At 37.0% G+C, this 25,769-nt stretch overlaps 1 protein-coding gene across 1 annotated transcript in view; it reads left to right on the forward strand.

Moving 5' to 3' along the window:
* SPATA5 (spermatogenesis associated 5) overlaps window positions 1-25,769 on the forward strand; it is a 228,305-nt gene that overhangs the window by 35,654 nt on the left and 166,882 nt on the right. The window contains exons 10-11 of the mRNA XM_014457229.2: window positions 1,055-1,209; window positions 18,026-18,235. Coding sequence (XP_014312715.1) covers window positions 1,055-1,209; window positions 18,026-18,235 — 365 coding nt within the window. The remainder of the gene's footprint in view (window positions 1-1,054; window positions 1,210-18,025; window positions 18,236-25,769) is intronic.

Raw genomic sequence — 25,769 nt, forward strand, 5'->3', positions numbered from 1 at the left:
TAGCTAAAAAGAATGTTGGACAGCAAAACAATCTAATTTAACATAACTTTTATTTTTGTGTCAAGAGCTATAAAGTGTCTGAGATTTTTTTTTAAAATATATTTTTATTGATTTCAGAGATGAAGGAAGCAGGAGAGAGAGATAGAAACATCCATGATGAGAGAGATCATGGATCGGCTGCCTCCTGACAGTCCCCCACTGGGAATCGAGCCCACAACCCGGGCATGTGCCCTTGCCTGGAATCGAACTCAGGACCCTTCAGTTCGCAGGCCGATGCTCTATCCACCGAGCCAAACTGGCTAGGGCAGAAAGGTCTGAGATTTTTACCCTACTTGCAAGCTAACAAGTTTCACAAGTGCTTGCAGAAGACACAGTATTGCTGGTCATAGTCAAAGGACAGAATATTACTGACAGCAGCAGAAGTAGCCAGAGCAGCGGTTCCCTGAACCTCAGTTTTTACAGAATGACATAGAGAGAGGCCTGGGTGACAGCCCCTAGCGTCACCTTACAGGTCTCTTCCATCCTATAATAGAACATAACACTGAAGCCTGGCTTCCTCTTGAATTCCAAAACTACATTTCCAACCTGCCAACTGAATATTTCCTTTAAGATGTTCTGCCAATACCTTACCAAACTTGTAGCTCTGGTTTGAATATATTGACAAGAAGTTCAGAAGCAAAAGATATGTTATTATTTTAATATTTTATCCTATTAAAGGAAATTCTCCAAACAGATTATTTTGATGAACGGTTATGGTCTTTTTTTATGTATATTGTTCTATTTATTTCACAATTATAAAGTATCTGTCTTTTCCTGTTTCATATCAGTTTGTTGTATTTTCCCTGCCAAACTAAGCACTTGGAGTTTTGCCTTTATCCCCCACATTCTTCCATATTCTTCTCCACCCTCCCACCCCCATCTATACACACAAGCACAACACATTTGAAATGCTATAATTGCATGAGGTTTTAGGTTGTTATTATTTTTAATTGTAATGGTTCAGACTGTATTTATGGGGTAAAAGATAAATCTTGTGTTACTTTTCTCTTTGTAGGTCTCAATGCCTTTCGGAGAGTCCTGAAGAAACAGCCTAACCTCCCTGACAGCAAGGTGGCTGCGTTGGTGAAGATTACTCTGAATGATTTCTTGCAGGGAATGAATGACGTCAGGCCCAGTGCCATGAGGGAGGTTGCAGTTGATGTCCCAAGTGTAAGTCATTTGTATCCCGCATGCAAGCCACACTGTTTGAATTCAACTCTGAAAGAAACTGAGTTGCCAGGGAAACTACCTTCCTAGGCTAAACTTAAAAAAATGTATTTTAATTGAAATTTTTGTGGGGGTAATTGTAGATTCAGTACTGTTCTAAAAAATACTATAGGGACATCCTGTGTATCGTTTATCAAGTTTTCCCTGATGGTAACATCTGCAAAACTAGAGTACATTATCACAAGCAGGATATTTATATTGTCATAATCACTGATCTTATTCAGATTTTCCCAGAATTACTTGTATTCGTTTATGTGTGTGCGCACATGTGTATATTTACACCTATGCAGTTTTATTACATGTAAAGGTTGTGCATCTTGCCAGAATCAAGATGCTAAAAAGTTCCACCACCACAATGGTCCCCTGCTTTGCCCTTTTACTAGTATAATCACACCCACCTTGTTTCTACACCCATCTCTAAAATGTTGTCATTTCAGAAATGTTATATTAATGGAATTATATAGAGCAGTTCGAGATTAGGTTGTTTCACTTAATATAATTCCCTGGAGATGCATTCAAATTGTTATGTGTATCAATAGTTTGTTCCTTTCTATTGCTGAGTAGTAGTCTGTGGTATATGTACCATAGTTTAACCACTCGCTTGCTTGTTAAAGGATATCTGGTCTGTTTCCATTTTGGGGCTATTATAAATAAAGCTGCTATGAACATTCTTTTTTTTTTTAATTAGATTAGAAAGTATCTTTTTTTAATATTTTATTGATTTTTTACAGAGAGGAAGTGAGAGGGATAGAGAGTTAGAAACATCGATGAGAGAGAAACATTGATCAGCTGCCTCCTGCACGCCCCCTACTGGGGATGTGCCCGCAACCAAGGTACATGCCCTTGACCGGAATCGAACCTGGGACCCTTGAGTCTGCAGGACGACGCTCTATCCACTGAGCCAAACCGGTCAGGGTTTCTATTAACATTCTTGCACAGGTTCTGTGTGAATGTAACTTTTCATTTTTCTGGAATAAATGCCCAAGAGTGCAGTTGCTGGGTAGTATACTAATTGCATGTTTAGTTTTATCAGAAAATGTCAACCAGGCTAATTTCAGAACAAAAATATCTTCTAGTTATGATGCCTTCTACTAATGATGCCTGATGGATTGTGGGGTCTTTTTACATTTAGTTTATCATAGATAGTCTTTGCAAAGTTCTCAATCCAATCACCACAAGGGCAAGAAGTTACCTTTTCTGCATGGATCATCTGTTATATCCTCCATGTCCCAAGTGGGCCTTTTATATTAATATTTCTGGAAAGTGAACAAAGCATTGGTAGTATTGAGGTACAGGATGGGCCATTAAGCTTGCCTGAACTGTATCTCTCTGCTGCTCAAGGAAAGTTAACAGATTGTTCTCTATCAGTTTTAGGAGCGTTCTGACAGAAGTGGGGAATTTTGGACTGCTCTTTCCTTTTGCCTCTATAATATCACACCATTTAAATTTCTCTTTTGCGGTAGTCCTGTTGCTGCTGAGACACTCTTTAAAAGCTCTAACATTATAGCGATTTGAAAACTTAGAGCCTTGTTAGAGAGTCAGATGTAATTTTGAACCTTTTGCCTCATTGTATATAGACGTGTTAATATTCAGTTTTCTTGGTCATTAACATTTTTTAATCGTAAGCTAAAAAATAAAAGACTCAAAAGATAGCAAGTCAACAGAGTAGGCTGTGGAACCGTATAGTGAGAAGAATTTAATGGATTTTTTTTCACTTTTAAAAGTGACCATTCCTTGAAAAATGTGTTTTATGGTCAAATAGAGGCCTGGTGCACAAGATTCGTGAACTCAGGGGGGTGTCTCTCAGCCCGGTCTGCGCCCTCTCGCAGTCCGGGGAGCCGTCGGGGGATATCTGACTGATGACTTAGGCCTGCTCCTGCCAGGCCTAAGCTGTCAGTTGGACATCCCGGGGGGGGGGGGGAGGGGGGAGTGGGGGGTCCTTAGCGCTGCTGCGTAGGCAGAAGAGGTTCCTGCCACCGCCACTGCCCTCGCCAGCCATGAAACCGGCTTCTGGCTGAGAAGCGCTCCCCCTGTGGGAGCACACTGACCACCAGGGGCCAGCTCCTGCGTCAAGCGTCTGCCCCCTTGTGGGGATGTCTGATTCCCATGGGGATTGGGCCTAAGCTGGCAGTCGGACATCCCTCTCGCAATCTGGGACACTGTATGCACCAGTGACCATACTTTTCATATAGGTAAAAGGCATCTTGCTGTTGTATGAGCAGCTACATTTTTTTTGCCCTGATTATAAAAAGTAGTATATAACATGATCCTTCTGAGACAGTAGCACCATTTCCCCCATCTTATGGGTAGAAAAAGTGAAGCAGAGAGAAGTTAAGCAATTGGCTTTATCACCCAGTTTTAAGTGTCAGAATCAGGGCTGACTACAAAATGTGCAAGCCAGAATCCATGCATGTCATCACTGCATCATCCTGTTTACTCAGTGTCAGAGTAGCTTTGCCAGGTTTAAATTTTAAATTTAAGAGACTGTTCCCAATATATAGAGTAGGGTCCCTAGGCCTGGCGGGTGATCAGGGTCGATCTGTGGGGCGGTTGGGAGGCTCCCCATCCCCCGCTGTCACCAGTCGCCAGTTGCCTCTCTCTGGGGGGCAACTGGTGGGCGGGGTGATTGGGGGGCCCCGTTGGCACCCACCTTGGCTGGCAGCCTGCCACTGCCCACTTGCTGGCCCAGACCGGGGGCAGCTCCTGCGTTCAGCGTCTGCCCCCTGGTGGTCAGTGCACATCATAGCGACCGGTCATTCCGCCGTTCAGTCGATTTGCATATTAGGGTTTTATTATATAGGATAAGTTTGGGAAATGCTGGTGTAAATAAAATCAACTGTATTTCTTTGCTGCAGGATTTCTCAGTTTTTTGATATAGAGACTAAAGTGTCAAAAGAGCTGTTATGGAAACTTTTTTGACCATGGACTATGTGGAGCAGGGACTTGTGCATTTTGCAGTGTGATAGATTGCTAAAAATGACCACAAATTCTTCCCATCACTGTGTGCTTGTCCTTTGTACTGTAACTTTGTAGTTCCTGTCATAAAAGAGATAGAGTTAAGGTTTTTCCCTTTTGAATCTGTGCTAGGCCATGTAACTTGCTTTGGCCAATAGGATATTAACAGTCATGATGCAAGCAAGCTTGAAAGCGCTTGGGTCTTGCCAGCTCTTGCTGCTCTTTGAGACCCTGCATTAGCCATGTGAAGAAATCTGTACTCCTTTCCTGGGGGGTGAGAGATCATGTGGAGCAGAGATAAGCCCTACTACCTGAGATCCTCTTAGTCCAGCCATCCACCCAATTGTCATGTTGCCACATTAGACTATCCCACCCCAATCGAACTTTGCTCAGACCAGAACCCCAGTAAACCCTCAGAATTGTCAGAAATAATATGTCTGTTGTTTTAGCCACTAAAAGCTAAGTGATACACTTGTTAACTTAAAGAACACAATTATTTTGTAAACAGCACCCAAGAGATAGGAACATCCCCAGGGCCTACCTGCTAGTTTAGGCTACTTAAGGTGGTTTTGAATTCTTTTTGAAACATTTTTAAATTTACTTAACTGAATTTACAGCCTACCTTTGGGGTTTTTCCAAAAGCTCTGTAGGAGAACATGCTAATTTAGTAAGAATAATTTGACAAATAGGGTTATGAAATAGTGAATGGTTAATTTTGGGTTAGTAGAAACTTTTCATTTCTTTGGAATTTATGGTCTAAAGTTTGAGCACATTGGTATGAATACTTTTATTTGTAGTATTTATCTTAATTTTATTGGCTACTGTTGTATAGTATAATGGGTCAGGTAGATGCCTAACTATAAAATGCCATATGTGAAAATTTCAGATGATAGGGTTATAAATCAACTACACCATCCAAAAACACTTTAGTTTTTAAAAAAATTTAGGAACTAGGGAAACATACAGTGAGGTTTTAAACTTCAAGCTGCTGCCAGTGGAGAATGTGTTTAAACAGTGGCTGTCAGCTCTTGGACCTGCTGAACTGATTTATTCATCACAGGAACTGGTACTATAACTGCACTTTTAATTGCGCTAATGAAAGATTTTTTCCTTTATTTTCTTTTGATACAGTATTTACAATCCATGGACTGGTGCCATTTTCCATTTGGCACTTTATGGTTTGGCATGGGGCCATGGTGTCCTGTGATGTTACTCATGAGCTCCGGCGTGGTTAGCCCTGGTCAAAGGACTTTCTTATATTGCTTTTTATGCTCACTTCAGATTGTAAAAAATTTCCTGAGAAGTCAACATTTCTATAATTGGATTCCTAAACTTCACCCTTCTGATTTCTGGCTACTACATCTACAAAAATATCTCCAAATTATTTCTGCAGAACGTTTAATGCTTATTTTGCTATAGAAAACCTGCTTCAAGTAGCTATTTAATTGTGAACATTTAATAGTAAATTGAGCATTCAACATCTTTTGAGAAAAGATTTTAGTGTGTGAAATTAAAACCTTGAAATCACACTTGCCTATTTATATTTAAGTTTGAAAGAAATGTCTTAAGATGGGAATGTTGCCAGTTATAATATAATACATTATTAATTTTAGGAGACCGTAAGTGTTAGCCACTTACTTAAATTAATGTTTCCCTTTTTTTTTGGACATTCTGAAATGGTGATTATACCACTTGGTGTATTAAAAGTCAAATGCATTTTACAATTAATTGGTGATTAAAGTCAAATGTATTTCTTTACCACAAGAATTCCTAGAATCTTTGAATATTCTAATATGTAATGTGAAAGCTCAATTTTTCACTCAGAGATAACAACTGTTAATATTTTGTAATAGTTCCTATAGATTTTTTTTCTGTGTATATAGATATTTTAGTATAGGATATCATTTTATATTCTGCTTTTTTCACTTAAAATTATATGGTAAACATTTTATTTTAAAATTTATTGGCTAATATCTTTTTAATGACCAAATAATAGACTTAGTTGGATAAACCGTAATTTGTTTTACCCTTCCATTCTTAAATATTTAGGTTTTTTTGTTTTTCTCTAAAATGGTTATAAACATGATTTGTGTCCAAATCTTTGCATTTATGATTCCTAGAAGTTGAATTACCAGACTAAAATATCTGCTTTTTAAAGCTAAGTTGTTTTTTTCAAAAAGATTGTTCTGATTTATAATCATGTGATAAAATTTTTAAATTACAAAGAGCTTAAAATCTTATTTTACTGTCACTTTAGTCCTTTTCCTTTTTACTATCTACTACAGTTTATTTTCTTGACTGAAAATATCCTCTTTATTATTATGAGGAATGCCCTAGCAGGTTTGGCTCTGGATAGAGTGTCGACCTGCGAGCTGAAAGGTCCCGGATTCGATTCCAGTCAAGGGCACTTACCTCGTACCTCGGTTGCAGGCTCCTCCCGGTCCCTGGTCAGGGCACGTGCAGGAGGCAACCAATTGATGTGTTTCTCTCACATCAATGTTTCTCTCTGTCTTTCCCTCTCTCTTCCACTCTCTCTAAAGCAAAACAAAACACAAAATACAAAGAAAACAAAATTATTTATTAGGAATAATACTGGATAATTTTAAGATGCATAGAGATTTTAAAAAGAAAATGAAAAATACCTATAATATCTTCTCCTTCCTATAAAAATGTTTAATTTTTAGCAAAAGGGTATAGCTTGATGATTTTTTAAATGGATTTTAAGTTTTATGAGAGCAGAGGTTCTTTATATTTTTATCCTTAGTACTTAGCATATGACTAGCACATAAGAGATGTCCAATCAATATTTGTTGAATGAATGAGTGAATATAATTTTTCATGAAAAAATGTATTAGATGGTCCATTTCAGATATATCTGAAAAAGTATGTCATCTTTTACACCAAAATACAATATACTCGGTTATCACCCACATTCTTTATATTTTTCATATTTTATAAAGCAGTTGATTTCTGTAGTGAATTTTAATCCTTACTGTTTATTCAATGAATATAACATTTTGGAATTAAGATGCCTGTAATAGTGCTAAGCTGTCTACTCTGGAAGGTTATAGAGTAGTCCTTTATACTTTCTGCAGAAACATGTTATTTCCTTAATCTATTAGAAATTTTCATTAAGGTAAAGAAAAACTATGCTTTCAGTATGTGGTATTTTTATTTTTATTTTATTTTTTTATTTATTTTTTATTTTTTTAAATATATTTTTATTAATTTTTTACAGAGAGGAAGGGAGAGAGATGGAGAGTCAGAAACATCGATGAGAGAGAAACATCGATCAGCTGCCCCCTGCACATCTCCCACTGGGGATGTGCCCGCAACCCAGGTACATGCCCTTGACCGGAATCGAACCCGGGACCCTTCAGTCCGCAGGCTGACGCTCTATCCACTGAGCCAAACCGGTTTGGTGGTATTTTTACATTATTATTGTATTTACACCCTAGCAATTATTACGGATAAATAGCAATCTAACCAAATATATACCAATTAATTGTCATCAAGCTTAATTCATTTATGAATCTTAACCTCCCCTCCCCAATCCCCAGGCTTTCCCTATTTCATTTTATGTAGTTTTGATTTATCTCTTATTATTTGGAAATAATCCATCTTTATACTTGTGATACTGTCTTTGGATTACAGTTTTCAGAATTTGGATACTGGTTCAGAATAAGCTAAAAGTCAAGAAAAAGATGGAGCTTTAATTTCATGTGAACCTACTTTTGTAAAGTGAACTGCAACCGGAACCTCAGGACTGATATATGGCCCCAAACCCCTTTGTAAACTTGGGTCCAGGTTAAACCTCCAAGTAGTCAGCAGTCACATTAAGTGTATACCACGTCATTAGTAAACTAACACTCCTTATTTACTCCCATTTTAGAAAGTAGCAAACTTTTTAATTATATGAATAATCAAAAGGCTTTCTGATTCACTAATTACATATTCAAAATTTACTGGTGTATTTTCATTTGGCACCTTTTCAGATGAGAGGAGATCATCAGAATGTGACAAGCCAGTTGAATTTCATAGGATGAGCTCATTAGCATTACTTTTCTGGTGCAGAGATTTGAGTTAAATAGTTTAATTGACCATAATTACTCTTCATGTACCCTCGGGATAATTAGAATTTATTTGAGTTTCTGTATTTTAAAAACAGCACTGTATTCTATATTTTCTTTATTTTTTACAGATTCAAAGGATTGGGGGTTTCTGTGATGCTTTCCTAAACAACAGATTGCTTTTTTTGGAATAGATATTACAACCTGTGGAAATTCTATTAATTCCACATTGGTTCTTGGCAGGGCTTTTGAAATCGGTTTCTTTTGATTTGGGTTCTTGTTGTCTAGACAGAAGAGTGTCTTCTATCACTCCCAAGATCCCAGTCTTCCCTGCCAACTTCTCTTGTACATTTTTATAGTTTTAAGTAATAACAATTGAACAGGAAAGCACATTTGGGAAAGTAGATTACTTTTAACCAGGAAATACTCTGTGCCAAAATCAAGATTGTAGTTTTAGCCTTATTACATATTTTAGAAGTTTAACTCTTTTGTTCCACTTTTCTTTTTATACCTTACTTTTCTCAGACTTCTTTTATAGGAGCAGAAATGAAGAGATACAAAAGTTGTTGGAAGAATCACCATTTTCTGTTCTCAGCTCTGATCCTGGTTAACTTAGGTGAAATCAAACACTTTCTTTTAAATATAAATGGCAAACTCTTAATTTGTGATTTTTTATGGGTGTCTTTTGAATTTATAAGGACATTTTTAATAATGCTGCACTTGTGTAGTTGATCAGAACTCAATAAAACTTGATGAGTGTTTGCTAAAAACATGTTTTCCTTTGGAGTAAAGGAGATTATTGGTAGGGTTAATGTGGTTCTTTGTGGCACTACACTTCTTCATATCCCCTTCTACAGGAATGGAGAAATTAATTGCACACTCATCTGACCTCACCTGTTAGTCCTTGTGTCCCAGTACTTCTTAGAGTGATATATCCAAAAGAAATTACTGACCTGGCTTAAAAACCATCAGTATAACTACCTGTTGATCATCTCTAAGATGAAGTCTAAGTTTTTTAAAGTTGGTATTCTTAACCTGGCTCATGCCTCCTTCACTTTCATCTTACATTAGTATTGTCAAACCATTCTGTTGGTGGCGGTGGCACCAAGTCAGACCGGACCTGGGTTCAGCAACCTCGGTTCTTAAGTTCTGGCTAGGAAAGGATTCAGAGCCAAGATTCAAACTGTAAGAGAACTTCCTACATAATAAAGAGGTAATATGCTAATTAGATCAAACAGCAGAGCGACCATCTGACGACCTTCCAGATGAAGCTGGGCTGCGAGGGCTAAGCCCCTTGCACAAATTTCGTGCATCGGACCTCTAGTTTATTTATAAAATCACAAAGGTAGAAGAAGTAATTTGTAGAAGAAATGGGCTTAGGAAGCAAGTTATAGAAGTAAAGAAAGGGCTCTTGGAGCTTGGGAGTGAGGAAGGTAATGGTAATGTGCCTGGAGGGAGGGAGAGCACACTGGTCAGCCTTGGTGTAGCTTGTCTAGTTTTGCTACTTTTCTTGGCCTGGAGCTGAAATACAGCTGAGGCCTAGTTGTTATCTCTAGGGAGGCAAGGTTAGGGGGTCCAAACTGAATGATCAGCCATATACTAGGGGAAGAAGGTCACCTTGGTGATGAGGTCCCACTCAACAATTGTCTTTATTGGCACCGAGGGCTTCTCACCCTGGTGACCTTCTGTACCTAGCCCATTGCCCCAGGTAAACTTACCTGGTCAAACTGGTACAGCATAGCCCAAGGCCTCAGGCATACAAAAATACTCTTAATCAGGTGTAATATTTAAAAGGCCCAGAGATTATCTCCAAGATGCCTGACAAGGGCCACTCCTAAAGACTGGCCTTTCTTTGGAATGGGCAGGGTTTGAGCAACCCAGGCCTTCTGAATCAAACCTTTCTTGAACACTGTCACCTTACTAAACTCCATACTATTTGGATTTTATTAGTTTTCCCCTAATAACCTTTGTCTAATTAAGGATCCCATCTAGGCCATCACATTACATTTAGTTATCTGTCTCCTTAGAATTCTCTGGGCTGTGACAGTGTTTCTTACTCTTATTAATTTTTTAATGGCCTTGACAATTTTGAGGTTTGCTGGTCAGGTCTTTTGTAGAATGTCCCTTAATTTGACTTTGGCTGTTTTTAATATGGTTAGTCTGGAATTATGGGGTTTGGGGAAGAAGACCACAGAGGTGGAATCCATTCCCATCAGAGCTTAACAAGAGTATAATATTAAATTTGAACCTTTAATTATCTAATTTAAAAAATTTCCAGCTCCTCATGAGTACTTAACTAGAATTTAGGCTGATGTGTGGCCTACATGCAAAATTTGTTCTCAGTAGCTCTTAATCATGTTTAATTTACAACCTTCCTCTTTTCACTGGTGTCAATATCTCTAATGTCCACAACTTTAAATTTATCTAGAGATAGTAGGGAAAGGCAGTCAGGATGTAGAACAGTAACCCATCAAGTGACGGTTCAGGGAAGCTAAAACAGGTCCCTTTTACTAGATGAGAATCTGGAATAAAACGTGGTCAGGTCCCCAAGTATGATTGCTATTATTTTCATATGCATCTCTTTCTTCCTCAAGATGAACTAAAGGTAAGTATTAGGGGCTCCAAATGGTTCAACCTCATTCATTCTCTTCAGTTGGCCTTACTCCCACTCAGTGTTCATGTCCCTGCAAATGTCAGATTGTCTAGAAAGCTGTATTCTTCAAGCCTGTTGTATGCTCTTGTAGTGTCCTGTATTTTTTTCTAGTTTTAAAATTAAGTAATTACGACTATATTTGTTTAATGTCTGCCTCTCCTTCCAGACTGTAAGCTCCACGATGTAGAGACCATGTCAGTCTTGTGCATTCTTCATCCCTCACTCTGTATATATCTGAGTGAATAAGTGAATAAATGAGTAGATGAATGGATATTTGATATTAAATCCTCTATCAACTACAGCTGTAGGAGTCGGATCTCTTGTTGATACCTGTAATACCTGAAGCCCCATACTTATCAGAAGTTATATAAAAGATAAAAGTTAGCCCTGGCTGATTTGGCTCAGTGGATAGAGTGTGGGCCTACGGACTGCAAGGGTCCCAGGTTCGATTCCGGTCAAGTGCATATGCCTGGGTTGTGGGCTCAATCCCCAGTATGGGACGTGCAGGAGGCAACCAATCAATGATTCTCATCATTGGTGTTTCTATCTCTCCCCCTCTCTTCTGAAATCAATAAAAAAATATATTTTTTTAAAAAAGATAAAAGTTACACAACTTTTACCCCAGGATAGTTAATTTTTGCTCAACAATCTACCACCTAGGCTTGTGCAGTTCTTGAGACTTTCTTGACCTTTCTCGTTGAATATGCTTATGATAAATGTCTAATTTCTCTAGGCAACTTCTTCCTCCACAATTTTCTTTTAGCATCATCTTTCGGGCCTGATTCTCAAGCTGAAAATCCTAGCTATTACATGTAGCACCTTTAGCATCCAGGGACAAGTTTAATTATGGTATAAGGAAAAATCTTTTGTTCTTTTTCTAAATATTCACCATTATTAAGACTGTGCTGTAAGGGCTGTTTTCTGACATCTCCTTTATTCTTTGTCAGGGCGTTCTTATACCTCTGCTTTCAAGCCAAAACATCAGTGACAATCCTCTTTCCCCAGCATGTTGGCTGTCTGGCCAGTGTTAGTTATTTGCCACATGTGGGAACTTCCTTTCTGGTCTGTATCTCAAGATACAGAGTCAGGACTACTTAAGAATTTACTTACATGAATTGCTCAGCTTTCTGACAGAGAGAGGGGCCTCTTCTCTTTGCCTCCTATTTAACAAAAACTTGGAGCATCTCTATGGCCAGTCTTGGCAGGAGAGGGTTTTTCTTTCTGTATATGCAAATATTTATTGTCAACCAACCATCAGAGGAAATAGAGGAAAGCGTTTGAATTTACACCCCAATTATTTGGACATATCTGGGCTAGAAAATGTCATGCAAGGCATGTGTATGTCTGTATGCTTTCACATGTTGGTGACACTTTACACTAGTTCTGAGCCTGCTGCTATGTTGCTAACTCTCCTAGTTTTCTCATCTCATGGCCTACCAGGCTGTTCCCCTGTCATTTCTACCCTTCTGCTGCTTTCTTTTGAAGATGATACAGAGAAGTATATGTCTGGCCATTAATTTATCCCTTTACCAAACCTTGAGCATCTGTAATGTATGAGGCACTATGTTGGGAAGGTCCTGGTGGTACATACTTTTATAACAAAGAGCCTTTTCATTTGATGATCATTCACACATACCACAAATTTCCAAAAAGAAATAATCAGAACAAATTTATTTAAAATTTTTTACTATTTAAAACGATTTTTCTGGGCCTTTTATATGATTTATTTCAGTTTGGGGGCATTTGGTCATGTATTACCTATGGGTGATTTAAAATTCACTTGAGGAATGTGTTGCTTCTTTAGCACCTGGGAGTGGGGGCCAATCAGTAGAAATCCCTGTTTCTTTCCTCTGTTCTTGTATTCTTCATTTCCTTTATCCACATTCCTTTATCTTTTCCCAGTTCTGCTGTGCCTTAGTAAGAATGGTAGAGGTTACTAAGCAGTTTCTTAAATAATCAATGCATTTTCTGCTGATCACAGCTGCATTTCATAAATTAGAAAAAATATATTTTAATGAGATATAAAGAATTTTTAGGTGAAGCTTTATATCATTTTCATGATGTGAGTTTTAATTTCTTTTTTCAATTATTACTGCTGTTTTTCTTTTTTTTTTCATTCTTGTTTAAAGTTTCCATTTTTTTTATCAGATTTTTTTTCCCCCTGTACTTGTTCATCTGGCAAAAGTAGTTTTTTAAAAGCTCATTTTGGAAATGTTTAACCATTTTAAGGCTGAATTAACCATTTTAAGTTTGTGATCTAAGGGAAGCTTATTTAGATAATAATATATGTGTAGATAAGGTTTGACTTCATACATAGCCAGCTCTCTGAGAACAGCTCATAGTAAGTTCGATGGTAATATATAGTGATATTTTAGAAATTAAGTTCAGATTATAATATAATCATTAAACTGATTATGAAATATTTGTCTTTAAGTTGGTCATGTTTTCCCTGTTCCTTGAGGTATGTGCTTTTTTTTACTTGAGTAATTCATTTTTTTTTATCTTAATGTTTTCCCTTATAAATTAGGAATTAATAGGAACATCTGGCTCTCATATTTTTTTAAATGTTTTATTGAGGTGCTTAATATGATTTATTAAAGAATAAGGTCACCCAGATCAGTGGCAATTTGCAATTAGTGGGGAAGTTTTGGTGTACAGTTTCTTACATTGTTTCTCATCCACTTTTTTAGCTCCGTGTGCTCTTACCTGTGACATTGTTATGCAAAATGGAAGGGAAACAGGCAAAGGGGAAAAGCTGAGTCCAGAGAGAAAAGACAAGGACAAAATAGCACACTCAGCCCCTCCCACCCTCTGTGCAGGGTACTGCTACATGTTTTTACTTGCCTCATGTCCCACCCTTGACTTTTCAGACTCCTCATGTAGTTGGGGTTTGAATTTTGAATAAAGTTTTTATTTTTAATCAATTGGGGATTGGCAGTGTAGATGGTTTGGGACCCTATAGTAGAACTGGAACTTTGACTTGTTTTTTTTAAGAATTCTCCAAAGAATACATTTTTAAAGCATAGGGGAAAATACTTGTCTTTTTACTATATAAAGCTAGAGGCTTTCACTTATTTTCAATTAGACCTAAGAACACATTTGAACATTGCTGCTCCCTAATTTTGCTTTATGGAAATCTTTTGCTTGTTTTTCCTTTTGGATCTTGGAGGTTAGATTTTCTCAACTTACTTCTTTCTGCATTATGTAGTATCTTTAGAAATTTGGTATGTTTACGATTTCAAAACAAAATCAATGTACTTTAAACATTTGAATTGTTAAAAAGCTATTGTATGGCCCAGCAGAGAATTTGGAACAGGTACCAAAACACTTGCTTCTGCCTGGCTTGTTGTCCTTATGTTAGAACTTGTTAGCATGAAAGAACAAAATGAAAAGTTGCAATATTTTCGATAAAAATAACACTTTAAAAAGAATTTTTGTTCCTGGCAGTGTAAAACTTGGCACCTAGCAAATAAGAGGACTCACAGATATATAAAGACACTGTCAGCCCCTCTGGAACTACTGAATTCCTCCCTCATAGTAATTCTCCCAATGTCTGCAATCGAGTTCATTAATTTTTATTTTGTCCTCTTGGAACTTGTCCATAAAAGTGTGTTTTTTTTTCCTTTCTTTTTTAACCTGATCATCAGGTCTTTTGGCTGCTATGGGTGTGTAGTTTGAGTTGAGGTTTTTTGTGTGTATTGTTGGATTCTTGTCCAGAAAGTACTATAAGATGTTGGGGGTGGGGGGGTCGTTTTCCTTGGGAAATTTATCTCACTGCTCTGTCTCTGCTTGTTTGACAGCTGTTCCTTCACTTCTAACTTTATTACTAATTCAGAGTTATAAAGCCATGTGTGAGCAGCTGTTCACTGTTTCATTAGGACAAAATAGAAAGAAAGGACCCAACTATTATCAGGAGTGATTTAGGTTAGGCTGTAGAAATAATTTTCTGGCAGTTATGATATAGTAACTTAGTAAAAAGAGAGAGTTGTAGAATTTTTTAAAAAGAGCATAAAATAGTATTTGTTGAAAGATGAGAGAAGTTGAAAGATGAAATACTGACTGAAGATGGGAGAGTGAACCAACTAGTTTTGAATTCCTGTTCTAGTTCTAGGATTTTATGATTTCATGCTGGAGTTTATTCTCTTACAAACTAACTTTTCCCATGACTTTCTGTGTTTAAGACTCTTCCGTGCAATTGAAAGCTTTTTAAGCTGATTTATATTTATTTTTGAGTTGATATCTTAGCTATAGAAAAACTTCATTTATTTGGCACCCAGGTGCTGAATTAAAATTTAAAACTTGTTTGCTTTTAGTTAAACAAATGTAATAATCAGACAAAGGGAAAAAGAATAGAAAAATTTGGTAATTAAATATTGCTCATGGAACTACAAATGTGATGGCTTAATCCTTATCTTTTGTCACTAGTCCTTCAGAATATAACTATTATAATCATGTTTCAGACCTTTAAATAATACCTAGCATGTGTTAAATAGGTACTGTGTGCCTGGCTAAAAGTGCAGCTAATTTAATAGATAGTGTACTGTTTAATTCTCACAATAATCCTGGGAATTGTATGAATATGAAAAATGTATGAATATAAAATTGTGAATACATTATGATGTCATTGAAAACACATACACCCACGGTTCGCGCACATGTATTTGAAAGGTTGTAAGTATTAACAATGGTTACTTTTAGGTGGTAGGAAAACAGATAATTCTTCTATTGTCCTTTATAATTTCTTATATGCTGTATTTATTATATATCAATTATCTTTATAATCATATGAGATGGGAATTGCTACTATTATTTTCACATTCTGACAGGTTGGCCATGTCTTACATATGTGCAACAATTTCCAAATCGCTGTAAAACCATTTTAAATATTTTTTAGAAGTTTTTGTATTAATTTGTGGAAAGATATTTTAAATAATACCTATAAAATAAATTAAATAAACTTTAAGAAAAATATGTCTTTAGACAAAGGCTGTGTCTTTTAGGCTACTTTTCTTATTCCTCTCTAGATTACAAAATTTTGAGACTATTATCCTTGTGCCTTTACAGTTCTTAAGACAAGTCCAGCACATAGAAGATACTTTTCTTAAAGTTTATTTAATTTATTTTACTCGTAAATTCCAACTGCAGTGCAATAATTGAAAACAAATTCCTTAATTTCCAAACATTTTTTTGTTTTTGTCTTTTAATGTAACTCAATTATACACTTGCCCAAAGTCTGAGTCCTAGTTGTTACCCTTGATTCCATATTCTTTTTCACTACCTCTCCAAATCTAATTAATTATTGTTGAAATGGATGAAGTGTTTGGGATAATAAACTGGCATTGTGTATCATGAGACCTTAAAAATGTCCATGCCTTTTAATCCAATAATTCTTACTTTATAAAATAAATCAGGAAAGCAATTTAGAAAAAAAATTATATAATCTCAGGATTATGGTTGGTAATACAGCGTTCTCCTGGTTCTGTGGACAAAAAACCATAACATGCAAATTCATTTGGGAAAAGTAATCTTTTTGTGATATTAACAACAAAAAAACAACAACAACCTTCTGTTTTCTTAGATTTGTAGATTGTTTTCTGACTTTTCTTCTTCTTATTTCCTCTTGCCTCTTAAATGCAGGTGGTGCCCAATACCCACATCTCTCTTTTCATGGTTGGCAATTTTAATGGATCTCATGGATTCTTTTGTTTGTATGTAGAGATTTCTGAAATCTGACATTCCAGGCCTGTCCTCTTTACAGTGCTCCATTCGTGATGCTTACATTCAAAATACTCAGTTTTCATCTTTCGAATATCATTTAACTGTGGGGAAAAAAATCTATCTTGTTTATTTTTCCTCCTGAAGATCATTTTTCTGTGGTCCATATTCTATCAACCTGTCTTGACATCTTTTCTTTTCAATTCTCCCTCTTTCTTATTCCACCCTCAGAACCCTCCACTGTAGACCTGCATTGTCTTTCTGGCGTATCTTCATTATCTACAGGTGGTCACCTTAGTTTAAGCCTCTTTTTTTGTTTTTAAGGATGTTTGTGGTTGGTCTGTAATTAGTCTCCTGCACACTCTATCCTCAAATGACTTTTGTCAGAGAATCTTCCTGATGCACAGATCAGACCACATCACTTTCTAGATTAAAACCTTCAAAGACTTCTTATGTGAATAAAGAGATTCTTAAACTCCTTCATCTAGTCTTCAGGCTCCTCTACTACTATATGGCCTCAATTTAACTTTTCTAATTTTACTTCCCACCCTCAAATTTTTTTTCTCTTATCCTTGTCATACTTTCTTCTGAGTCTTTTATCGTATTTTCACATTTCCAGATCTCATCTAGGCTTCAAGAGTTGAATTTCAGATTTGCCTGCTAACTGGAAGGAATCTTTCCTTCCTGGGAACTCTCAAAGGCCTTTTCTGTTTCTTTGCTATTGTGCTTAGGATCCTTTCCATTGTACTATGGCTATTTCTGGGCATGTTACTGGTAGTTGTTAAGTTCTTTAAAGTTATTCATGTTTTATTTTTCTATTTCCTAATTAGTTCTTAATGCATATTAAGTAAATAATATGTAAGGAGCTCTCTTGTTTGGGGGGCATTTCATATTTGAGGAAAAGGAACAAAAATTTGAGGATATTTCATCAGTATGCCAGACAGAAAAGATTATATATTCCATAAGTACCTACAGAAATATATTTTCAAGTATTTGCTGAAAAAGAAAGAAAATAAATTAGGTGTATAGATAAGACTTTGGGTCACTAATACAAACCATTTGCAAACAGATGAAACCTAATTTTAAAAGCCATCTAGAATAGAAGATAGACTTACCAGTGTGTTCAATCATTTAAGCAGTTATTTATATAAGATTCGCAAGCAGAAACATTTTTTTTCTGTAGTATTTCTATAATATGCAGATTACATGTTATGTACTTTTAATTAATCTTCATATTGTTGGAACTTCTTTTAGGATCCTCCTGATTTTTAAATGGTCTGTTCCTTCTCTTGTACTTCTTTTGTTGATTTTTTTTTAAGTTCTCTGTTCTGGCAAACTTATGTTTAGAACATGTTCTGTTTTGCAGGTATCCTGGTCAGATATAGGAGGACTGGAAAATATCAAACTGAAATTGAAACAGGCTGTGGAATGGCCCTTGAAACATCCGGAGTCTTTCACCCGAATGGGTATTCAGCCACCTAAAGGAGTTCTTCTGTACGGGCCACCTGGTTGCTCTAAAACGATGATTGCAAAGGCTTTGGCCAATGAAAGTGGACTGAATTTCCTAGCAATAAAGGTATGACATTAAGTTTTTAAATTGCTAATTTCTATTCTAGTCCCCTTAGAACCCATCCTCTCATTCCTGCCCTTCAGAGAACATGAGAAGGCAACTTAAGGAGTAGCTGATTTGAGTTTGATAGCAATGTAGTATAGGGAGATGAGAGATAAATAAATTAGTTTCATCAGCAAATCAGGTGGACAGTAGACGACTGCTTTATTTAGTTTCTTGATTCTCAGTATTTCTTACACTTGTGTGATAGAAACCAGTCTTCTTTAGTTTTTACATTTTTAAATTATACTGATCACTTTTGTTCATCTAAGATTTAATTATAAATAAATACTAGGGGCCCGGTGAATGAAATTTGTACGGGTGTGGTCCCTAGGCCTGGCTGGTGATCGAAGCACGAGCAATCTGGTATAGAAGGGCAGGTCCCAGCTGACCTCCGGGCCCTGGGCAACACCTGGACCCCCGGGCCCCAGTGCGCCCCCTGTCTCCCTGAGTCATTGAGCCCCTGCCTGGCTCCCTCAGCGCCTGGGAACTTCCCCCCCACCGCTGGTCGCTGTCTGCAGGGCGATTGGTGGACTGTTGGGCCCCTGCTCACACCTGTCTTGGCCTGGCACCTCCCACTCACCTGCTCCACCATCCCGCCACGGTCCCGCTCTCATCGGGGCCCATCGGGGCCTGCTGCCGGTGCCCTGTCGCCGACACCTGCCATGTTCCGTGCCGCCCCCTGGTGGTCATTGCATGTCATCGCGAGCAGTCAAACTCCCGGTCGAGGGGACAATTTGCATATTAGGCTTTTATTCTATAGGATATATAGGATGATTGTGAATTTGATATTTACATACATAGAATTTTCAAAGAAACCAGATACTTTATATGGTAAAACTAGGTTCCTTAAAATAACACTTGCAGTCAGAATGTATGTACATTCTACTCTGAAGTACACACACACACACATTTGTTCACTGCCTTGTCCTATTACTTGGGATAGATAATCCTATTTGATATGTAGTTTTACATTTACTTTAGGACCAGATATTAATTTCTATGAAATGTGATTACATATCCAGTTACTAAATATACATACATAAAACCTCAAAATCATTTCTGTGGACTTTACCACAAAAATATGTATTTAAATATTTTAAATAGCAAATTCCTTTCAGAAGAGGTACATGATAATGTTTTTTTTGTTTTTTTTTTAAATTTATTTTTATTGATTTCAGAGTTGAAGGGAGAGGGAGAGATAGAAACATCTATGATGAATAAGAATCATTGATTGGCTGCCTCCTGCACTCTCCCTATTGGGGATTGATCCCACAACTCAGGCCTGTGCCCTGACCAGGAATTGAACCGTGACCTCCTGGTTCATAGGTTGACATTCAGCCGCTGAGCCACACCGGCCAGGCATATGATAATATTTTGGAAAACAAAAAAAAGATAATGTTTTTATATCACCAGAGATGTTGTTCATAACAAAATACATTTTCTGTCTCAGAACATTGAAATCCTTGGCAGCTTGAAAGTATAAGGCTTATTTTACTTTTCTTTTTTATATATATATATATTTTATTTATTTTTTACAGAGAGGAAGGGAGAGGGATAGAGAGTTAGAAACATCGATGAGAGAGAAACATCGATCAGCTGCCTCCTGCACACCCCCCACTGGGGATGTGCCCGCAACCAAGGTACATGCCCTTGACCAGAATCGAACCCGGGACCCTTCACTCTGCAGGCCGACGCTCTATCCACTGAGCCAAACCAGTTAGGGCTTAGTTTACTTTTCTTAAAATTTTTTGTGGAATGATATTTAGATACGTTTAACCTATTTACTTTTAAAGCATCAGTATCTTCATAATCCCTACTGTTTGCATACTTACCTTTGTTTGTGTGGAAGATACTGGATCATGAAGATTTGGAGAGGAAACCATGTTATGCTGAATCACAACCACATTTTTCAATGTTGGAGTAATGAATTATTTTGAAATTTCCAGTTGCTTTTTCTGTGGTTCCTGTCCTCCTACCTTGAGGTAGCAGACATGGCCATTTTACCGACATTTTCTACTCTTTCCTTTCCCCTCCATTTTTCTATGCCTACATTGTCATGTAATTGCACAATTACATATGATAAACTTTGAATTTTTCTTGTCTATTCAAAATCTGAACCTTATTTTACAAGGACTTAGCTCATAGTTATTTGCACTTGAATCTCACTTTTTCATGACCTAACATAACATTCCAGATGCTACCAGGACTGCTTTCTGGCCTATTCTATGGTTACTCAAAAATATATTTACTACTGTTTTTGAATATGAAATTTTTCATAACTTGAGATAGTTTCACTTTTGTCTTTTTCCAATGTGAGAAAATTATTCGAAGTGTTCTTTGAAAGGTTTATCTTAGATACCATGTGTTCAGCTTTTTTGTTTGTTTAATTTCATTTATTTATTTACTAGAGGCCCAGTGCACAAATTTGTGCACCAGTGGGGTCCCTTGGCCTGGCCTGTGGGATTGGGCCGAAACTGCTCTCCGACATCCCCTGAGGGGTTCTGGATTGCAAGAGGGTGCAGGCCAGGCCAAGGACCCCACTAGTGCATGATTGGGGCTGGGGAGAGATGTGGGAGGTTGGCCAGCCAGGGAGGGACTGCAGAAGGCTCCAGGGCTTGTCTGGCCTGTCTTGCTTAGTCCCGATCGGCCGGACCCCAACAGCAAGCTAACCTACCGATCAGAGTGTTTGCCACCTGGTGGACAGTGCACATCATAGTGAGCGGTTGAGCGGCCTTAGCATATCATTAGCATATTATGCTTTGATTGGTTGAATGGCATAACAGTTGACCGGGCACTTAGCATATTAGGCTTTTATTATATAGGATTTATTTGAGAGAGAGACAGAGTGAGAAATATTAGTTTTGTTGTTCCATTATTTTATGCATTCGTTGATTGATTTTTGTATGTGCCCTGACCAGGGATTAAACCCACAACCTTGGCGTATTGGGACAATGCTCTAACCCAGCAGTCGCCAACCTTTCGGACCTCAGGGACCACCAGTAGTCCGTAGACCACTGGTTGGTGACCGCTGCTCTAACCAACTGAGCTATCCAGCCAAAAGTGTTCGGCTTTTTAATTAAGTTTTTAGTTTTTTAGGTCACACGCACAAAAAGTGATGTTAAGCAATTTTCTGCCCTGACCGGTTTGACTCAGTGGATAGAGCATCGGCCTGCGGACTCAAGGGTCCCAGGTTCGATTCTGGTCAAGGACATGTACCTTGGTTGCGGGCACATCCCCAGGAGGGAGTGTGCAGGAGGCAGCTGACTGATGTTTCTCTCTCATCGATGTTTCTAGCTCTCTATCCCTATCCCTTCCTCTCTGTAAAAAGTCAATAAAATATATTTTTAAAAAAAAAGAAGAAATTTTCTTAGAGTTCATACTTACTTATAGATTATCATATTCTACTTACAACTTTTTTAATGTGGATTTTTATTCAGTGTAGAGTTTTTTAGTGTAGTTTCACAGTATTATTTTTAAATTTGGTTGGAGGATATATTTAATGAAGATGGGTGTTCATCTTACCATTTTCTTCAGCTTTCTTATATGCTTAAATTTTTCAAAAGTAAAAGCTGGGAACATGAAAAACTAATTTGCTTTTCTTAGCATTTTCATTGGTCCTTTCATCTTGGTCTGATTTTGTGAGAAGAGTTAAAGTAGCTTTGTCATATAGCTTACGTATGAGATGAAGTAAAAACATTTGGGAATTCATATTGTATTATTTCTAGTTTTATCTTTCTATGAGGAAAAAGTTGCCTTTTGGCTCCAACATACATGTTTGTTTTCTAAGGGTTTTCAGTGTTATAATTTAAGTGTGAGCTTACAGCAGGTCTTATACGTTTTTAAAGTGATCAGAAAAAAGTAGTTAGACATAGGGATTTTCTAGCTTGTTGGGAAACACAAGTGTTTTAATACATTGAAAGGAGAAGCTCCCTAATACTTTTCGCAGTGATAATTATCTTTAATTCCCAAGTTAAAGAATTGAAAGACTTTAAACATTTCTTTCTCTGAAATGAAAGTACCCTCTCTCTTCCTCTGTGCATCTTTTCTACACAGTGATTAAGAGATATACACTCTACTCAGAGTTAAGACTTCACCTTGGCCAATTGTCTGGGCCCTTAACATCCTTTGGCATGTATGTGTGTTTTTGTGCAGACTAGTACTTGACATATGCTTCAGTTTAGTTTGTCATCTGGGTCAATTATGTCAAAATATTTTCCAGTTGAAATTTCCTCTCTGCTTCTCTCTTGCTTTTGTCTGGAGTGCTACAATAGATTAATTACCCTGGTATAGTTGGACTGCTTTACTTTATGAACAACTGTTACTGATTCTGGAAGAAGGGTGGTTAGGTCTCTGACAGGGATTTTCAGCAAGTCTTTTATTAACTGTATTGGTGAGTAAAAAAATGTAATGAACTTAGTGTATCCTTGACTTTTTGAGGAGATTTTCTTCTGATACCTGTCTCAGAGAGGAATTTTACAAAATACATCCTGTGTTCAGGAAAATCTATACTTTATTCAGAGCAGTGCACAATTTAATTTATTTAACCAGATTTTCTTTATTTAACCAGATCCCCTATCATTCTGTTATCAAAGATACAAGATAATCTGAACTTGGTAAGTTCCAAGTTCATCTTGAAGCTTTTGTTTGTAGGCTAGTCTATAAATCAGAGAGCTTCCATTTTGCAGACATTACATGGAAAACTGCATAGACACTTCTTTTATATTCTGAAAACTTTAAGATTGGTTTCTAGGGTTACATATACGGACATGATGCTTAAGAAAATGAGATGACTTTTCCAAGGTCAAAATGCTGGTGATAGAACTAAAATTTGATCTCGGGACTTTCTGACTCTAGAGCCTGAGCTCTGAATCCATTGTATTATAGGATTGTGTCTGTGTGTGTGTGTGTGTGTGTGTGTGTGTGTGTGTGTGTGTGTAATAAAACTAATTTCCAGTGCTTTTTTCATTAATTACACCAAGTTACTGGAGAAGGTGTTTCAGGCAGTTTCCATAGGGCAGCTTCAGAAAAGTGGAAAGATGGATGTTTCTGAGACCCAGTTTAAAAGTAATTTTGTTTCTCTGGAACAAAGAAAACTGAGAAAAATAGCATGGTTTTGAAGTGGTAGTTGGTTGAGTTAATAAGAAAAGTTTATCATTGGCAAAGAAACAGGAACCTGACCCATAAAATAGAAGTGCATGGAAAAATACTAGTAGTTGAATAAAGTGGAGCTTGACATTTACATACTTGTATGTGATCTGTGCCTTTGAGACTGAGTGTGTTGCAATGAAAAGCACTAAGCTAGGGTTCAGGTGGCTTTGGTTTGATTCCTAACCCTAGTACTAAATGTTTGCTCTGTAACCTTAAACAAGTTCTCTTAAGTCTCAGTTTTTTTTATCTGTATAGGCTTTTTGAGAGGACTAGATTAAAAAGATAGGTGAAAAAATTTTGGAGGGCATAACTACCCCACTCCTTAAATATGGGCTGCATATGGTTATGACTTCCTTCCAACCAAAGAGTTCAGTATGGAAGCCGGGGTGGGGAAGAGCTGCTTTCTAGTGGAGAAGTCTGGCAAATACTACCTCAACCAGGTGATCAAGGTTCACATCTTCAGTGATTAGTCATGTTAATAGTATGTGCTTTTTGTATTGTGAGGAGGATCCCAAGGAAACATGATAACTAAATATAATGTTAGGACTTTCTGGATAAGATCTTAGAACCGAAAAAGGACATTAGCTAAACACTAAGGAAATCTGAATAAATGTGGAGTTTAGTTAATAATGCATTAGTATTGTGGTTTTTAAAAAATATATTTTTATTGATTTCAGAGAGGAAGGGAGAGAGAGAGAAACGTCAGTGATGAAAGAGAATCATTGATCGGTTGCCTCCTGCACACCCCCTACTGGGTATCGAGCCCGCAACCAGGGCATGTGCCCTTGACCAGAATGGAACTCAGGATCCTTCAGTTCACAGGTCGATGATTTATGCACTGTGCCAAATTGGCTAGGGCAATATTGGTTTAGTAATTGTAAAAGATGTACCATACTAATATATGATATTAATCATGGGAAAACTTAGTGTGTGGTGGGAGGTAGGGTTGGGCATATGGGAATTCTTTATACTGTCTGCTCAATTCTTCTGTAAGTCTTAAACTCCCCTCTTCCCAAGAAAAAGTCTATTAATTAATTAAATAAAAGAGTTTTAAAGTCACTATCACAGATCTGGGCATATTATAGACATTCAGTGAATGTAATTGAAATTAAAGGCCGGCTCAGAGTGGTGTCCTGCACCCTACAGGATGAGTGGAATGCAGGGAAGGAAAAGCATTGGGAAGATTGTCGATTCCTTGCGTGAGGACAATGGAGGAGACCTTTCCAGTTCTTTATCCCTCTGTTCCTGGTGGTAGTGGAAAGTTACTAAGAAAAGCCCTGTGAGGAAGTTGGCTGGGGAACCTCCTGGGTTTGGGCTGCCCTGAGCTTGCCTGTTTCACTGCTGTTCTCTGTTGAAGCCTATAAAGATGTGTGTTGGTTCTGGCCCCAGACCCAGACCCCATATTCTAAAGAATACTTTCTTTTAGAGTTTTGGTTATTTTTTCTTTCACCTTGGGTACAGTTTCTAATTTAGAGTCTCACCAAGAACTATGTTCAGTTGTGTGCCTTTTGTGGACGTTAACTCTTTCTTTTCCTTCTATAGGTTTGCTGTCATGTGGACTTGTCTAGAGTCTGAGACCTTTTGAGTTTCTATTTAATTTCCTTTAGAGTTTTTATTTTTTAACTTTAAAAATCCCCTTGACTTCTCCCAATAATGTTGTATAATGTGCCCCATACACTTAAATTGGCAATTATTAACATCAGTACTAAATAAAGACATATACTTAATTTTATCATTGTTAGAATGGCTGTTAGGGAATAGTAACCTATTATTCTTAAGACAAATAGAGTAGTTAATATGCCATTGTCAGTATAACAAACTTCTGTAGAAGTTAGATTGGATTTACTTAAATTTGGCATTTTTTGTACACTGTTTAAGTTGACATATTAAAGTTGAGACACCAATATGTTAAAACTATGTTAATAAAATGTTTTTTTTAGTTAGGCTGTATCAGTTGATAAAACTGCTATATGAAATATATGTCTTGATATGAAAACATCCTATTACATTTGGCTAAAATAAAAAATGACAATAATATGAACTATAATAACAAAACCTTTAGCAATTGGAATCTAAGAGAACCAAGAAAAATTTAGAAAGAGAAGAGTGCTTTCAGACTCTTAAGAAGTTTATTTAATAATAGAGAAGAAAACTTTATTATTGGGTTGGTTTAATTTTTTTATTCATAGATTCCAGCTGAGAGAGACTAGTTGTTCTTTTCAATCTTTTTAAATAGAATTTAATTGGAGTTGAAATAAATATTACAAATTTACATTCATAACAATTTAAAAATATCTGTAAATGTTTTAATTGCAACAATAATTTCAAACTATACATGTCAGGCATTGTC

Source organism: Myotis lucifugus, unplaced genomic scaffold, assembly GCF_000147115.1.
Source record: "Myotis lucifugus unplaced genomic scaffold, Myoluc2.0 scaffold_1, whole genome shotgun sequence".
Classification (NCBI taxonomy): Eukaryota; Metazoa; Chordata; class Mammalia; order Chiroptera; family Vespertilionidae; genus Myotis; species Myotis lucifugus.